The sequence below is a fragment of the Primulina eburnea genome, chromosome 14, assembly GCF_022965805.1.
Source record: "Primulina eburnea isolate SZY01 chromosome 14, ASM2296580v1, whole genome shotgun sequence".
In the NCBI taxonomy this organism is placed as follows: domain Eukaryota; kingdom Viridiplantae; phylum Streptophyta; class Magnoliopsida; order Lamiales; family Gesneriaceae; genus Primulina; species Primulina eburnea.
The window spans coordinates 24,203,769-24,223,357 of NC_133114.1; the positions used below are offsets into that span (position 1 = coordinate 24,203,769).

Here is a 19,589-nt window from a genome sequence, read left to right on the forward strand (position 1 = left end):
TGGAACTTTTGCGAAATAATATCAGAATAAATACTGCACGCACACACGAGTTCCTTAGTTTAATTAGAAATCTGGACATCTCGGAATCTATAAAATGGATTTATTTTAATGAAACAATAACCTAAATACAAATCTTTAAATTAACTCCTCAAATTCTTTATGTTCTTATTGCAATGAATACAAAATACTCCCATGTAGGGCTGCAAACGAACCGAACATGTTCGCGAGTTTTTCGAGCCGGCTCGATAAATATTCGATTCGTATTCGAACTTATCGAATTTGAGCCGAACTCGAACACGTTCGAACTTTTTTCGAGCCGAACTCGAGCCCAAATTATTTTGTTCGATAGCTCGCAAATAGTTCGCGAGCCTTAATATTTTATTAATATAATATAATTATATATATATATATACATTTCGAATATTTCGAACATTTCGAGCTTTCAAACCTTAATATCCGAGCAATAATTCGAATAGTTCACAAATATATTCGAATATTTCGAGCCGAACTCGAACTCGAACTTCATTTCGAGCCGAGCTCGAGCCCAAATATTTGAAATTATCGAACTTCGAATCGAGCTCGAACTCGAATATACCTATTTCGAGCCGAATTCGAGCCTGACTTTTTTACTATTATTCGGCTCGATTCGGTTCGTTTGCACTCCTACTCCCATGTATGAGTGTCGGCTTGATTTTTGCGAATTAAAGTCCTGTTTTTATACTTCATTCCACACCTTTTGCTTGGCACACAAATAATGGGTTATATATATAAAGAAAAGTATCCAAGAGACCAGTACCGGAGACCCAACCAAGAAATTTCATTTCATATTATAAAAATATTTTAAAATTAATATTTTTGAAATATGATATTTAATTTTTTATGAAATCCATATTTATACTAAATCACAAGATCGTGACCTCATTATCGACTATCTTTGCACTTTGGCAGGAATTTGGTTCTGCCCGGGCTAGAATTTTAAACTTTAGAATCTTTTAATATTTTAAATTGATCAACCCGGACTAATATCACGTTAATTAAAAATTGAGTAGGTCTCATGTGAGACCGTCTCACGGATCTCAATCTGTGAGACGGGTCAACCTTGCTCATATTCACAATAAAAAGTAATACTCTTAGCATAAAAAGTAATACTTTTTCATGGATTATCCAAATAAAGATCCGTCTCACAAAATACGACCCGTGAGACCGTCTCACACAAGTTTTTGTCTTAAAAATTATACAAAATTTACATACATTTTTTTTAAAAAAAATTGGAATATCCGTGGACTTTGGTCTTATCTATTTATTCATCGTACTACGCTAATATCATTAATTATAAAAATGAACTAAATTAAAAAATATATTTTATAAAATAAAGTTCATTAAAAAAACAAAAAGGCACAAACTCTTCAATAAAATTAAATAAAAACAAAAATATTTTTTTAAAAAAGATTATTAATTCTATATAAATATTTATTACATAAATAAAATATATTCTGAATTTATGCAACGTATGACTCCTTTCGTCTCCTTTTTTGATTTTAAGCCCTTTCGTTTACTTTTTAAGTCCACATCCATGGTGGTTTGAATATTGACCAATACCAAAAATTATTTTCCAAGCATTCCCACGGAAAAAGAGAAAAACCTATTTTCACCTATTTATTGGAGACTTTTTTGTTTCAATTATGACATAGTTTATTTTTTTAAAAATTCATTTTTACAATTATTCCTTGACATATACAATGTATGGATAGAAAAAACCATACAACAAAAAGTAATAATAGTAACTAGTGTCGTTGTATACGTGTCTGGTGTTTGTACAGTTGATTAATTTTCTCACATAATTGTTTTCAGAGTTAAATTAAATATTATTTAAAAAATGAACAATTGAATTGAAATTAGTTGTAATTATTTTGTGGTGGATTGTTATTATTATTTGGATAATATATAACAGTTATTATTTGGATAATATATAACAGTTTCAAAAATAATGGTGTAACTATATTAAAACATATTTTGTAATTTTCTCAACATAACACTTGAATTCTTACGTTATCTCTGGCTGATAACACTATATTATTTACCACATTCTGAGTTGCATCTGCGTTACATAAAAATCATCTCTAATTCATTTACTCAACTTTCTGTATTACAATAGAATGTTTTTTGTTATTATTATTTCAACATTAATATTTTTATTTTCTAGTAATTTTTGTTGACCCAATACAATCTGTATATTGTTCAGTCCAAGCAGTAGGACAATGTTCTGGATGCATCCAAAACATTGATATTTTTATTCGTAATATTTGTTATTTGTCGGCCATATTTTATACATTTTTTAACACGCTAGTAATTTAATTTTGTTGTTTGTTAAATTTATATTTTTATAGTTAAATAATTTCAATTCAAAGTATATATATTTTCTTATAAATAATTTTTAATAATTTTCAAGAAAAATGATTTAATATTTATTTAAAATCACAAAAAATAAAAAATTGTAAATTTTATTATTTAATTGAAATATAAGATAATAAAATTAAACAAATATATTTAAAATAAATAAATATAAAGTAAAAAAGAAAAAGCAACAGTGCATCACATGTGGTGCAATATTTAATGTTGCTTCAATCCAGAGTGTTCGTTATAGTTTTTTGGTTGGAGATGGTCTTATAGAAATAATTTAGCGATTTTTAAATTAATTTTTAATTATATTCTTAGATAGGAGTAACTCTGTAGATTGAGAACATGTACCTTAGTCTTCAACAATCAACCAAACCGGTGATAAATCAGATTATTCAGACTCATGTCATAAGTTCAAGTCCAATGGGAGCTTACTAATAATTTTCTTAGAGGTGAGATGATGTTATGTTTGAGCTCAAGTGTCACGTCCCGAGACCGGGTTAGTCGATACCGATGTTATTTTACACTCTCAAAATTTTGGGTTCTCAGATCAAGTGCCCGTCTGAGAGATTATTTCCAATCATATATTATGCATGCAAATTTCCAATCATCAGCAGTTTTCTTCTAAAGTTATTCATGGGAATTTTCGAAGCAAACTTCTGAGAATATACTTGTAGAGGACGATCCCCTAAAAACCGACAAACAAATTAATCAAATGATCGAAGACTTGAAACACGTACGAATACACTTTCCTAAAACTATATTTGTCTCCTCTCAATGTTATTTAAGGAGTATGACAAATAGTTTTTGGAATATAACAAGCTTTTACAATAATTTCTACAAGTAACAATAGAAAATATTTTGGAACTTTGAAATGTGTATTGAGTTTGAATAAAAGAATTCAAATATTGAGTTGTGATTATCATTTTCTTTGAATTCATAATCACATGCACTGTTTGTAGCTAGCCACCAAAAATCATCTTCAAAAGCCACAATGAATGTGTAATGTCCAGAAAATTTGAAAGTCCACGTGAACCACATGCATGCAAGTTATTAAATTTCTTTGGTATTTTATTAAATTATTTTAAAGCTTTAAATGCATGTTTATTTCATTAATTGTGTTTTAATTCATTGTTTATTTAAAGTTCATACAATCTAGGATTTTTATTTAAATTATGGATTTAAATTATTTTATGCATTTTATGCATAATTCATTCATGATAGGATTTAATTCATGAAATTTTAAAAGTTCACGCATTAGGGTTTCTAGGTGCATTTCACACTCGAACAAGGATCGGAGACCGGAGAATTTTCAGGAAAATTATTTTATTACACGATTTATTTTTATAAATTAATTTAAAGCATTTTAAGTTATTTTTCGAAAATGGGAATTTTTTTGGGTATTTTTACCCACGGGATTTTAATTTTTAACGGTACGCAAACTTTATCGAATCGGGGGACTTTTTAATGGTTCGGCTAATATTTTCGAAATCTTTTCAATACGAAATATTTTTCGGGAATGCGTTTGGATTTAATGGGATTATTTTTAAGCTTGTTGGGCTTAAAACCTTTTTTTTTTAACTTTTAAAATGTATTTTTATGGCCCATGCACTAATTATTATCTATATAATTAGGCCCTAATCACCCAATTAACCCTAAACCTAATTTTACCCCACCAACCAGCCGACACCCTTTCAGAATTCATTAGTTCCTTGGTTTCATCATTTACTGCTAGGCCCCATCGGTTGGCTCTTGTTCTTGAAAAAGAATTTCCTCCGGCCTCGTGTTTGTGCATCATTCCAGGCATGCTTTGTATCACCTTTGCTGCATCACTCATGTTGTATATATTTGATTTGTATGTATTATGCATGAAGGAACTCGATCTGTCCAAGATCATGAAGAAAATTTTCGACTTTCATCCATATTATGCATTCTTTTCATTATACTCACGTTTTTCCCTAGTTTGTGCAAGGGGCTGAGACCTACGGCTGTTAAGAGATTGTTAAAGGCATTGAGGGTGTTCCTGAAGACAACACGGAACGTTGCTTGCTGTGAGTAGTAGAGACGAAGGGTTGAATCGAGGTGGGGGTTCGGGTTTGCTAGTATTGTGGGTAAGGGGGAGAACCATCGGTGCTATGGTGAGCCAAGCGGTGGATCTACTCCTGGTGGGTCTGGTCCACGTCCTTGGAGGACCCTAGCTCTGCTGGTTCGATCCTTGAAGCAGCACACGTGAAGTGGAAGCGAGGGAACATGGGTTAGGAGATGGGATTCTAGCGGGTAAGATGGCGGTGTGGGGGCATGCATGGGAGTGGAGGTTTGAGTCGGTGGAGTACCTTAGATGCTGATCTACGTCCCTGGTGTGTGGGCTCGTGAGTGGTGCGTCGATTTGAGGGTATAGGCGTGAGTTATGGCCAAGGGAAGTGTATGAGGTGGACAAATAGGATAGGACCGAGAAGTTAATAAATTTATAGTATTGATTAGCCGTGTGTTAGGGAGAAAATGTCATGGTTTTAGGAGCATTTTAATATGTTAAGATATGGTATAAGGTTGGGAAGAATTTAGTAGAGTTTTGAGTCGGTTCGGTTTGAAACCGGGATTCCGTTTCAAGTTTTTAAAACGTGTCGGTTAAGTTCTGATTTTGGCTTGGGATTTACATCTAAGAACACTTATAAAAATGGTTTGGGATACTTTAAGGAGTTTGGTAAGCTTCGGGACAATTTTAGAAGTCCAGGGTTGAAACGATAATTTTTGGGTTTCTAGGGGCAAAATGGTCATTTTGCACCCGGGGTGAGATTTTGGTCCTGTCAGCGCCCTGAGCACAAATTTATGATATTTTAAAATGTTTATGCATCACGTTGATGATTTTTACGCTATTATGATAATTATGGTGCATGCTTGGTTTAAAGGAAAAATTATGTATACGCATTCTTTCAATTAAGTGATGAACATGATGACACGTTTTGAAGGAAGTGATTTAGTTGTGACTAACACGATGACACGATGACATGTAAGGCCCGGGCTCAGTGGGCGGGTAATGCCGTCGCTGATGTCCCTCGCCGCCGGGTACCGCGGTTACACGTAGATGGATCCATCGACTGACATGATGACATGATAATACGAAAGTCACAGCTAATGAACGGAATTCAAATTAAGATTTTAACACGTATATGTTGATACGATGATACATGCTATTACCATGTTTTGACAGGTCACAGTTACGCATATGATATGATAACATGATGAGACATGTTTTGACAAGTACGATTTTACACGACACGCTTATGTTCATGTTTTTAAGCTCATGAAATGTATGTTGATTATGTTATTTTTCACTGCTGTGTGCTACGTATGTGTACTTGTTATTACTGGTACATGTGTGTTGAGTCTTTAGACTCACTAGGCGTGTGTGATGCAGTTGTCATTTTGATCAAGGGATCGGAGGTGCCGAAGACTGGGTAGGCAGGCGGAATGCGCGGTGACACGACCCGAGGACCATTATTTTTCCGCATATTTATTTATGAGATTGAGAGGAGTTAAACATTTTTATATGTTGATGATATTACAATTTTTACACATTTACGTTTACGTTGATTTTGTATAACGTTAATTATTTTTAAACTGCGATATTCTTGTTGGCAAATGAATATGATTATTTTTAAGTGTTATTTTGTAATTGCGAGCTTTTAAAAAAAATAAATAAATATTTCCGCACTTTTAAAACTAGTAGACGTTACAGAATGAGATGCATCTCTTCTCAAATATTACATGTCAATAGACACGATGTTAGATTAAAAAAAAACCTGAAAAATAATTTATTTATTATTATTTTTAAAATAATTAACAATAAAACTGCATGTGGTCAGTTAATTTAAATGACCATGTCATTTATAGATAAATGATTTGAAACTAACTTTTTCAAATGCTAAGACTTCTAAATCTGAAAATGAAATCAAGATTTTATCTAATTAATTATATTGAACAAATTCTAACACAAACTTCCACATGGCCTAATGAACCAAAGCAGTGTTTCCATCCTTTTCAAGCAATTTCTAAAGCAAACAAATAACAAAAAATACTTGGATGACAAATTAAACATATGAAAGCAAATGATCCATACAAATATACTAGAACAATTAGTCTAGTGGTGGAAAAATTTAAAACTTAGATATTGGTTTCGGGATCGAGTTATGGCCAGCGAGTCAGGTTAGTCCACAAAAAAATAATTACTAACAGAAGAAGGTGCAGCAACGTATGCTACAGAAAGTTGATCGTCAGTTAAGATAGAAGGTAATAGTCATCTGATGTGATCTTTGAAGGATAAACAAAACCACCTTCAACTTACTCATGTCCAGGAATAAGATTTGCAATGTTGATTTTTTTTTTATTCTTTTAAAAAAAATAAATGCTACCACGATGCGTAACATAACATAAACCAAAGATGACAGTTGAAAAACTAAATACTAAATATCGCTCTTGACTTGTTGATATTACTCAATTCAAGGTCGCGACCTGCACAATATGGCAATGCATAGAATGAACAATGGAAATAGGTCTCTTTGATGTTTGATAAGTATGATAACTGCTAGACCAAACTATCCAATGGAAATTAATGAATGTTATCCGGGGAAGAAGTTTAAGAGAATAACTACTGAAACACCAATGTTAACAATGAAACTCGTGCAACTCAAATTTTGAAACAATAACCAAATACGATGAAGCACTCTATAGTTGGAAAATACAAGTAACAAATGCCATGTTTCCTCATAATAATTAAAGCAACAGCAATTTTCATCTAGCATTAAAGTCTTTTAACGTCAATTATTAGGATACAAGTGACAATCATTATGTGCAATTGTTTCATTTAGCTTCCTTTGTTGGTGTAAAATCATAATAACAGCTTTTTGACAAAATTTGGTACTAACAATCCTTCTATTCACTACAAACCCTATTGGAATATTTTAATTTGAGAGGATAAGGAAAAGGGTTTTCTTTCCATTGATCTAAGCTAGAACAATGAAGTCTGTCCGCATGGGTTTAGCTCAGTTGGTCAGCAGCAGTGAATCTTGGAGCAATGACCAGGGATCGAGTCTCGCAAGCGGCAGTGTGGGAGTTAAATTCCCTCCAATGAGGGGAGCTCCTTGTGCGCGACGTAGCATAAAGTCTAGCTGTTGATGGTTGACTGAGTCACCATGATTTACCTCCTCTCATAATCCTATCGGGTCGGGGATGAGGGGCGTCTAAGGTGAGCGATTTCACCTTTTTGGAGCAACAATGAAGTCTCTAGCAAACCAAAAAAATCAATATTGGTAAGTCTTTTGCACAAATTTATTCTTTGTTATTAAATGTTATATAAGTATGCCACTAAAAAATTGCATAGTCTTGATATCTCATTCTTTTGGGAGTCTTCTCATCACCTTCAAGATCACTTCCTGTTGTTGTACACTTTTCCAGATGTACTAAGTTCAATCATGATTTCACCGACTCTCTCATGAAAGTAAGACGTTGATGCTCCAAGTTTCATCTTGATATTATCAAACTTCTATATGATCACATAGAGTTTGTTTTCTTTAGTTTGTTCATTACTTTCGCATAACTGAATCAATTTCTTCTCAAATTTCTTTGCAGTCTTGTATATTTTGATTTTGCTAAATATGTTCTTGTCAAGAGTTTTGTACATAATATCTTTAGCCACATTATCAAGATTGACTTTCTTCTCATCATCATTCGTCTATTCACTTCATGGTTTTTCTAACATTTGAGGATCACCTTTAGTTATGGATTTTGTTGTATTGGCTTTCAATATTTTCATTGGTTCATCCATGATAACGAACCACATATCATCATTCTGAGAAGCTAAATGAGCGTGCATTTTTATCTTCCAGTCATCAAAATCTTCTTTGGAGAACATCGGGATTTTGCTGAATGAAGCCATATGAAAAGAAATGTTCAGAGTCGAGAATAAGCCTCAATCTGATACCACTTGATATGATCAATTAAAGTGTTTAGAAAGTGGTTGAATAAACACTCACTAAATTTCTTCGTTTAATGATAATTCAGTCTGGTTAAAAACTGAACTTGATATTCTCGATTGTCAAAGTCAGTTGGCTAACAAAATATATGTAAAAAGAAGCCAAACTGACATATTAGAACAATTCAAACAATGGCTTGGATATGTTAATTGAATGGTAAACTGAAATTAAAATGTACGCAAGTTTGTTTCTGAACGTTCGGAGAACTCAAACTCCTATGTCACTCATTCTTCTTTTTGGGAAGATTCACACAAGAAATCTTTGGTCTTTACAAGTAATTTGTAAAAAGCTAGTTTAGTTTGAACTTAATACTATCAAAAATGAAATTCGTAGTCGACTCAACTAAATGAACAAACATTATACAAATTGTTCTCGATACAATAAATTACAATGAATTCTCTTGACACTTAATGATCCTCAATGATCAAGTACAATTCTTTATAAAATGTGCTTGACTGATTGAGTGTATCTCAAATACCCGAGTCCAACTGTCTCGAGTTTCAAAAAAGACTTGTTCCAAATAAAAATATCTGTTGGTATGTCTTTTATCTACTTCAACATTATCTTACAATTGTACGCTAATACGGTTAGTTTTGTATGGAAAAACTTATCCAATCATCATTTTAGCTTCTCTAGACATAAATCGACGTCCTTGAGAATGTATGTTAATTTCCTCGACTGATAGAATTGATAAAGTGATAAATTTCGATCAGTGTCAGTTTAGTTTGTATGGTAATTTAGTTTAGCTTGTGGACTTAATTACTTAAGTTTAGCATAGTTCGGTTTTTCCTTATGATTTGTTTAACACCTAAACCTAAATTGATCCAACATAGAGAAATGTCCATATCAAACAAAAGATGATCCAATCTTTCCGACCAAGTAGCACAAAATCCACAATTATGAAAATTGTTCAAAACGGGCGTATAATTTATAAGTTGTTTTAAAAAAGTCGAGTCGTCTTAATTTCAAAATGTTTTATTATGTTCAAACATATTTTTGTATACTATATCATAAATATTGATTATTGGGTAGCAATAATTATTATTAAAATATTATGTATTATTTCTAGCATTATTTTTATTATATTTTAATTATTTTATAATTAGTTAGTATTAATTACTAATAGTTATTTTATAATTAGTTAGTATTAATTACTAATAACATTTTATGTTATATATAACTATGTTAATATAATATTTGAATTATTTTCATATATAATTTTTTAAAATAATTATCAAAACACAAAATATGTTATGATAAAAAGACATTAAAATATTTAAACTTCATAATATTTTATCAGAACATTTTAATAGTTGGCAAAAACTTATGTGAGATGGTTTCACAGGTCGTATTTTGTTAGACAGATCACTTATTTGGGTCATCCTTGAAAAATTATTACTTTTTATGCTAAGAATATTACTTTTTATTGTGAATATCGGTAGGTTGACTCGTCTCACAAATAAAGATTCGTGAGACCATCTCACAAGAGACCTACTCTTACTAGTTTGTTCACTCAGTAATGAAATATTTTCTAATTTCCATAAAAAAATCTCAATTTTTTTTAATCTTCTTTCTAAAATAATCTCAATCATTTGTTAGCTAACAATATTATTTTAAAAGAATAAATATTAATAATATATTTTAAATTATTTAATGTTTTTCACCATTTTTAAAATTTATTTTAATTTCTTCTCACATGTACATTTTTGAGTAATAATTTTTTTCACTGTAGTCGCATATAAATTGCTTGAATTTTGGTATAAAAAAAATTTGCTGATATATAAATTTTATATATTTTAATTTTTAATAACTTAATTAATTGATGGACTCGCCAAATGCCCAAACACTACAGTAGGTTAAGCCTAATTTTCAATTTTGCGGAGCTCGAATGAAGCGAAGTTCTTCGCAGAATCTCGCGAAATTCTTCTCCAGACGGTAGTCATCGCCGGCTGAGTGATTTATATGCTGACGGAGTTTATTTTAAGGTACAACATTTTTATTCTCGGAGATCAACGTTTATTCCGAGTTGTTGAACCAAAATCGGAGGAAAAGGAAAAAATTTGTAAACCCCGTTATGTTTATGTTCTATTGCCTCTCAAGATATGAGTTATTTTTTTTTATCTGTTGAATCTTGTTTTTGGGTTTTAGTATTGTAGGAAAAAAAATTTAGTTTGAAATCTGATGGAGCTAGGGTATTAAGCTTGTCATGTTTTTGAGATGTTAGATTATTGATTGGAAGACCGAGCTTTATTTGATGACAATATATGTCAAGGTTGGGGACTTGAGTATGTTTCTGGTCTCTCGGGAAATGGGAATATGATTTCGGTATCTTAGTGTTCAGAGGTGTGTAATATAATCTCTTTGTTATAAAGATACGGGAGAGGGATATAATCTGCCTTTTTATTTATTGCAGAAAAATGATTTTGTATCAAACTCAATATAATGCTTAACTGATCTAAGGTTAAGATGTGATACACAGTTGGATTATTGTTATCTTCAGTGAAGTAGGGGTGCCATATTCATAATGGTTATGAAAACACATTGAATGTTAATGTTACTAGATGGTACAGAGACGTGAATAGTTTTAGAATTACCTATGAGTGTGGAGAATACTAGGAAAACTTATTTCCGAAGTTCAGGAAGTCCATTTCTTGCATCTGTAGGCTTTTTTTTGGTGGATTGGTTTAGTGATTAAAATAACTGTAGACTATCTCATTACAATCGTGATTGTTTTAATTGGCCTGTCTGAGACTTGTACATTTAGGATAGACTTTTGAAACTGGAAAACCCTGTGTTGCCAACTTGCCATATAATATCTTCTGATTAAATATTTTAATTATTTAAATGATTGGATGTTGATGTGGGACTATTGTAATTTGTACCTGTGGACTTCCATAACTGTGATAAGCTTTTGTGGTTCTTCGAATGAATTTTTGTAGAACTCAGCCCATATATATAAAGAAAAAATGAATTTATATAGTTGAAAATGTCTTAGTAAACGAGGTCCGACAAACAAGTACTCTGGTAGCAGTGTTCTAAAAATTGGCCTAGGCGCCGGCGGACCGCACCAAAAAAGTTCTAGTCAGCCAGCCTAGGCGGCCCTGAAAGTTAGTTTTTTTGTGTGCATTTTTTTGGTTTTTTTTATCTTTTAAAAGTTTTTTGGGCTTTTAATAATTTAAATTAAAAGCCTATTAAAAAAATGAAAAATAATATTTTTATATACTCTAAACCAAAATTTAACGAGAAATGTGATTTGTTGGTTTGCCTTAACATACTAAAATTCATCTTATTATGTCGATACCGTTGAATCCGGCTAGCGGCGACTAGTCTCCGACTGGACCGCCTAAGCGCTGCTCTTGCGCCTGGCAAATTTTAAAACTTTGTCTGGTAGTCTTTGAAAGTAACTCTGGGTAATTTGAGGATACACAAACTCTAGAAAATAAAGGATTAAAAGAGAGAATTTTAGGAATCCCCATTGATTTTCAATTTCCAACAGTTTAAATGCATGGTATTTCATTACAGTCATGTTACTTCTTCATGTGTAGGAAAAGGAAATTGGTTGCTACATTATTTTGCCGCCATAGTATAATTTAATCACTTTTCCATGTTGGTTCTCTTCTTCCTCTTAAAGATTGTGTTTTCCTAGCATGAATCTGATTACTGATTACGGCATATTCTCTAGTACATTTAATGATCTTAGCTTTTTACCTATGCATGTTGACCTTCTACCCATCTCAGAATGACATTCAAAGTTTAGCAATTTATTCGGTGATGTCAATTATCCTGATTCATTACTAGTGACATTTGTTATGAGTTGGAGAGAATCACCTTTGCTTTCTTTTGCTTTCCTTACGGGTGTTCAATATGGTATTATGGTTATGACTTTTTCATTGACACTAATTAGATGCGTGATTAAGGAGTTTTCAGTTTTTAATTGTAAATTTCTCAGATGCATTAGAAACACCTATACAGAAATTTGAGGTCTTCTGAGTTCTTCTATGTGGACTCAATATTCCGATTGCAGTGTTAAGGTTGAATTTATCAGTATGCACTAAATATTCATCTAGTTAAGTCCAATGCTGGGAAAGAATCAAGATAGCGATGGCAATGTGGGTTGGTGATCGAGCAAAACTTGCACTGTGGAATCCTCAATAAAAATATGTTTTATATGCTCAAAATAATCGCAAGTGCACGATGTCAAGTTATAATATAGTGTACGTGAGTACGAGTATCGTTCCACTGAAGACTGTGTTTAACAATTATTATTCCAGTTATTCAAACTTTAGCAACGAAATTTGATTTGATTTTTTTATAACTAATAACATTTAATAAAACTAAATAAACAAGTTCAAGAATTTAATGAAGAGATATGAATGCTAGATCAATTGATTAAATTTCAATGATAAATGAATTTGTTGGGAATTCTGGTTCACCCACCCTTTATTAATTTGTTAATTCGTTCAATCGTGTTTATATGCTTCCGACAGGATCTCCTATTCAATTGAACACACTCTCTCGAGCTATGCCAAACTAATTCTATCCAATGAAGTAATTAAATGTCTTTAATTATTTATCAAGGGTGAATCGCATTACGATTTATGAAATCCCATAATTTTCGACCCTTAGGACTATGATTATCGGCACGTATCCAATTTCATATATCTATGTAAATTGTAGATCCGCGGATTATACTACTCGATCCTATCACTAGTTATTCTCTCGAACTCACTCGTGATATTGAAAACGTCGTTAAAGTTAGCTACGCTCTAACAACACAATAAAACAATAGTATAACCAAGAACAAATCACAAATTGAAATATAAATTAACTAAATCAAAGTTTGAGGTAGGATCTCCTTAAATCCCAACAAATATAAACGTTTAGCAACTAGAATTCATGACTGAAAATGAACAAAACAAAGTTCAAATGCTAAAACTAAATAAGAAATACTAGAAGTGACGAAAAACGCAAAGAACGATGCCCGGAAAACTTCAAATCTTCAATCCAAGCACGAACGTCTCTCCAAAGCGTGTGGCGGCTGAATAATAGTGTCTGAATATGTCTCAATGATGTCCAAAACGTCCACCCCTCCTTTCCATATCAGCCGCCCCCCAAAAATAAGGTAAGGAATCGCACACAATATTTTTCCAAAAATAGGTGGCGCTCGGGCGGTAGAAAACTACCGCTCGAGCGCCACACCTTCTGTAAAATCTCTTGGGATGTGCGGCATTCGCGCTCGGGCGGTAGAAAACTACCGCTCGAGCGCCGACTCTTCTGTAGATTGGATTTCCGAAGACATCTCTCGCGCCCGGCCGGTAGAAAATTACCGTCCGAGTGCCGACCTTTCTGTCAAGTAATGCAATTGTTCATCTTTCGCGCTCGGGCGGTAGAAAATTACCGCTCGGGCGCCGCTCATTCTGTCCACTGCCTTCCATCTTTTTCACTTTGCTCCATTTTTGGTTTTCCGACCATTTTTCCTGCAAATTCATCACCCAACAGTGAGACATCATAATATACAAATGATTACTCTAAAACGAACAAAATGTAAATGAAATGCGTGCATGAACAATTTCAAACACAACTAAAATTAACGCAGTGAAGCGCGTAAAAACCACACCTATCAGTTGGCGCTCATGAAGATTTCAAGAATATCTCCATATTTGATATTTTGAGAGATTGGGCTTTTGTTTATCATTAAGTTTCAAAGTCTTGTGTAGTTCTTGATCTAGTGGATCACTAGTCCACTAATGTAATTTGACACTTTATTATCAATAACATATCGTTTCTTATAAAAAAAAAAAAAAAGAGAGAAGGTGGAAACGAAATGCAGATACTGCCTCAACTATTTGAAGAACAAGTTTTTCCTCTTCTTCTCACTTCTATCTGTTTGTATAAATGCGAGAGAGCTGTTCTGGTACAGGATTATTCCTAATATGGAATTACTTTTTGGGTGTTTTTCATTGTTGTTTTTCATTGTCAACATTTTAAATTTGGATAAAATAGTTTCGGGTCGAAATTGCCTTTAACATTTGAAGAAATGACATGGTTATTATCCTGGATTTTATTCAGATCAATGCATACTGGATATTTAGTTAATCAATTTTCTGAATGCATGTACGATTTTAAGTAGAAAAAGTTAGTTTGCTTTTGTTTTTGGAAGTTTTCAGGTCCCTGGATGATGGTTGCTTCAGAATCTACATGAGTTTTTCTGATTTGTTTTCTCTGTCTTCTGATTTTACTTTGGAGAAAGCCTGTAAAATTCTTCTAAATGATACTTCGAAATGTCCTGTATATGCCTCTGCTAATTATGAGACCCTACTCGTGGATACACATGACAAAAGGGAAAAGCGTAGGAAATGAGGCAGTTCTTTTTCATCTATAGCATATTTCACAATTTATAGAGCACATAATTAACTCTAAGAAGCGTGTCTCTGCTAATAAATGATTACCTGGAATCGAGTATACTTTCCAAGAAAAGGTGACTATCCAAGAGGCTGGTTGAGTGACAAACTTTAAAGGCCAAAACTATGTCAGTGGGTGAGGTTTTTGGAGAGGCCAGTCTTTTGTCAATTCCTAGTGACGATAAACTTTTGCATGTGTTATGAAAAATTTAGAAATTGAAACACCACTGTATTAGTCTTGTTTAATTACGAGTGAATATTCAGCAAAAAAAGTAATTAGATTAGCATTTTTGTCTCTTTTCACACCCATGATGTAAAAAGATAGCAATGATGCAGAATGGTGGAGAAATAATGCCATTGGACACCATGGACAATAAAATGAAGTAACAGAGCAATATATATATACTGAGAGGGGGTGGTAGTGCTATAGGAACTAATGATGGCATCTGAGTTTCTGTTGTCACACGTGCGAGAATATGCCCTTGTTTACATGAAAACATGTTTTATGTTATGGAGTTGGTATGGGCAATGTTTTCCATCTCTCAGTAAGAATTTCTTGATTACTTTGCACCACAGGTGGTATTTAAGTTTATTTAAACTGGTTGATACTCATGTTTCGATTATTTGGTCTGTTAAATTTGACTTTGATGAATACTTCCAGGTAAATTACCCAAACCTGCTTCGATTATGAGTGAATCATTTACAATTCAGCTAAGCGGTAATTTGGTTAGGAAACTTCTCGATGATGGTGAGAAGTTAAAAAAGAAAACAAAGAAGTCGAAACCAAAGATTCCACAAGAGCCAAAAAATTCCCAACCGAAGCAGCTTTCTAACGATGCGGAGACATTTACAAAACTTCCCTCTGCGGCAGGATGGCCACTTCAGCCTCCTGTGTACCTCCCAACTCTACCTCCTAAATCTGAAAATGTGGAGTTAGATTCCATCAAGTCTCTCCTTCAGGACAGCCAGAACGTCGTGGAAAGATTGCAGAAACGGGAGGAGAATATGTTACAAGAGGTTACACAAAGAGCTAAGGCTCTCCATGATGAGGAGTTTAAGCTTCCAAATCGCCAGCCAATGCCCTGTTTGAATGAGAAAGATGAATGTTTGAAGTGCTACAAGGAGCATACCAAGGACCCCCTCAAATGTGCTAATCTGGTTAAAGATTTCGCAGACTGTGCACGAAGAGTTAGGCAACTAGTCAATGCAGCAGAGAATTAGAGATCCTGATTTGCTCATATATTTTGGCCCAAGCTCGTAGGTAATATAAAATTTACAATAAAGATTTTCTTGGAAGTATGTCGAGTTTCTTGATGCCGGAAACACCTCTTTGCTCTATGGATGCATTATTTTGGATGGAATCCTTTTTTGGGGAAAACATCTGACTTTTGTATGGCCTTCGAATTGAAGATGACTTTTATGCCTCATTTTTATAACTTAGGTTCTCAATCGCGTTGTATTGATGGTATGTTGGGTTTGAGAAAAGGAAAAAAATGTCGAATAAAAAAAGATTTTTGGCCTGGTCTGTCGGAATTTCCATTCCTTTCGAGGGGTTGGCGACGAGAGAGAATCCATTTCGGGATGATAGTACATGGATTCTTTATGATCAATGTACCCCTATTAAGTGAATCGCCCAAGAAGTTCTTTCGGTTAAAACGCCGTGCGACTCGGGCATGAGACTTCTTTATGATCATTGTACTCCAAAGATATATTTCAATTGCATCCATGTAAAGCTCATCGGCAATTGCTCTTAAAAGAAAGATCCAATTAAAAATACTTTTTGTATCTGAAAGTTGAAGGATTATAAACAGCATTCCTTCAGCACGTACTTCATGAAAGGACTAAATGGCAATACATTTTTACCAAAATAGTTTTATTTGATTGAAAAACAATTTCAAATAATTATTACGATACAAAAACAAAAGACAAATTGTAAATATTTTCTTGTGAAATATCGAAAAGCGTAAAACTCCTTGTATAAGATTTTTATAAGCATAAAACTCCTTATAAAGATCTAATAGTAGTTTATCTCATGCACGACACAAAAACAACAAAAACCAAGTGTAATTCTATTCGAAACTAACATAATTAAAATGGATTAACATATAAATTAAGTCTTGCACTTAATAGTTATGTTGATTCTATTAGAAATACACATGTCAGTAATAAAATAAAGGTTTAGTTTCACTATATGGTGTTACTAATTAAGTTTTGAAATATATTTTAAAGAAAAATGTAGGACATTGTGGCTATCAGGGAATCAATGGGTGGCAGAGATATAGAATGACAACGAGACACGATGCTTTGAAATTTTTAGAATGATAAAATATGTGTTTTGTAAATTATGTGATGATCTACTAAAAAAATATAGCTTACAACCAACAAGTAGAGTTGATATATATGAAAATGTAGGATTATTTTTGTATATGATGGGTCAACCTGCTTCAGTTAGAGATGTTCAAGAGCGTTTTCAACATTCAAGCGAAATTGTTTCAAGATAATTTCATAGGGTTTTAGAGTACATATGAAAGTTTTCGAGAGATATAATCAAAACCGTCGATCCTAAATTTACAGATGTCCCTAGACGTATTAAGAATGATAAAAGATATTAGCCTTATTTTAAAGATGGTATAAAGGCTATTGATGATACACATATATGCATTTGTATTCCTCCTAGCAAACAAATAGATTTCCATGAAAGAAAATAGTTTACTTCGAAATTGTTATGGCTGTATGCAAATTTCACATGTGCTTCACTTTTGTACGGGTTGGTTGGGAAGGTTCTGCTCATGTTTCTAAAAATTTAAGAGCCTATGCAAAGGGAAAAATTACATTTTCAACTCTCACATGCTAATATATCTTATGTTTATAAATTGTTTAAATCAAGATTTATAACTTAACTCTTAATTTTTGAAGATATAAGTATTATTACTCGATGTTGGTTATCCTACTTTCAAAGGATTTATAGGGAGTAGAAAGATATTAGATATCACTTACCATAATTTCAAATGGCTCCAAAATTCAGATCAAGAAATGAAGTATTTAATTATAATCATTCAAATTTAAGAACAGTCATTGAAAGAATATTTGGATTATGCAAGGTGTAATGCCCGGAAATTTAATCCTATTAATCTATAATTATTGATATATAATTTGATATGATTATGAAAGGATTAATCGGGACACGAAAATAAGACTACATGTAAAATTCGAGGAAGTTGGGCAGAGAGTGTGGCGCCCGAGCGGTGGTTTTTGACCGCCCGAGCGCCAATGTTCAACAGGAAAAATGTTCGGGCAGAAGATGCGGCGCCCGGGCGGTAGTTTTTGACCGCCCGAGTGCCAAGATGCAACACGCCGAGTGCTTGGACAGAGGATGCCGCGCTCGAGCGGTAGTTTACCACCGCCCGAGCGCGAGTCATGCAAAACGTAAAGAAGCCACGTTTGTATGCAGGCGTGAGATGTATATATATATATATATATATATATATATATATATATATATATACACATACAAACGTTATTCAGAAATTGTAAGAAGAAAACCGAGGGAAGCTCTAGATTCTTACGCCGTTTTACTTCAATCCGCCCGTCTGATTTTGAATCCGAATACGGTATCGTGTTCCTATCAACGTAGGCTACAACTGGACGTAAGTTTTGCTACGTTTTGACGTGTTTTGAAATTAGACTATTGTCAGAATTGAATAGGATTCATGTATGATGTTCTTGTCATGTTAGACATCATAGAATTGAAGTCAGATTGAGAAACAGATTGATTATGTAATTGTTATGATTTTTGGAGTCGATTTGACTGAGAATTCATATCAGATATGTATTTTTATTGAGATTATGACTGGTATCGATATTGATTATGAGTTCTGGTATTATATCTGTGATGTTCGGACTGACGGGGTTATCGGGACTGTATTGTTATACCGTCGAAACATCAGTTAATTGATATTGAACAGATTCGGTAGTGATTTTGATTATATCGTGATATCGTCGATATGGATTAGATCGTATCTCAATTGACATTGATCAGATTTTATTGTGATCCGAATATTGATCAGAACAGGTATTGAATTGAGTTGTTTATTGATACTATATCTGTTCGATATTGTTATTACCAGATTTGGGAATGGACCGAGATAGAGTCGGGACTTCTTCTTCTTCTTCTGAGCGAGAAGATAAAGGTATAATTCAATGTGTATTGGGACATCGACTCAAGTAGGATGTACTTGAGTTTCCCTAAATCACATACTTATTATTTGTTTATCATTGTGTTTAATGATTTGATTTAAATGCTTGTTCTATGGAGTTATAGGAGCATGCATTAGACGAGTAATCTTGTGACAGAAGTACCTGATAGTGGCGGGTAACCACGGGTACATTGCACGATGTCACAAGATATGGTGATAGACCATAGTCTATGACGGATGCGTCTGGACACTGGATGTTTGGTTATATCGACTTGGATAGAACTGGAGTCTTTTCTATTACTGTGTGTCGATATAGGAATGCCATATCTGGAAATCGGGATCCCTAGGCTAGGATTGAGTCTAGTCTGAATCGTGGAGTCACGAGTATTGTCGACAGATTGTTATTGTTTACATTTCGGATTTTGATATGTATTACTGTTATCGGTTTCATGCTTTGTATTGAACATATGACTGCATGTTCTTTGATTTATACTGGGATAATTTATGTTCCTGAAGATGGTTCATGTCCCTTGATGACCCTGATATTGGTACATGTATAGAATATG

General features: G+C 33.3%; 1 protein-coding gene across 1 annotated transcript; it reads left to right on the forward strand.

Moving 5' to 3' along the window:
* Positions 1 to 10,244: 10,244 nt before the first annotated feature.
* Positions 10,245 to 16,352, forward strand: LOC140812028 (uncharacterized). The gene is made up of 2 exons (XM_073170201.1): positions 10,245 to 10,411; positions 15,489 to 16,352. The coding sequence occupies exon 2, from the start codon at positions 15,515 to 15,517 to the stop codon at positions 16,046 to 16,048; it is 534 nt and encodes a 177-aa protein (XP_073026302.1). The 5' UTR covers positions 10,245 to 10,411; positions 15,489 to 15,514; the 3' UTR covers positions 16,049 to 16,352.
* The last annotated feature ends 3,237 nt before the right edge of the window (positions 16,353 to 19,589 follow it).

Excerpts from the sequence above, each read along its gene's own strand:
- LOC140812028 (XM_073170201.1), top strand. The coding sequence starts at position 15,515 with ATGAGTGAATCATTTACAATTCAGCTAAGCGGTAATTTGGTTAGGAAA.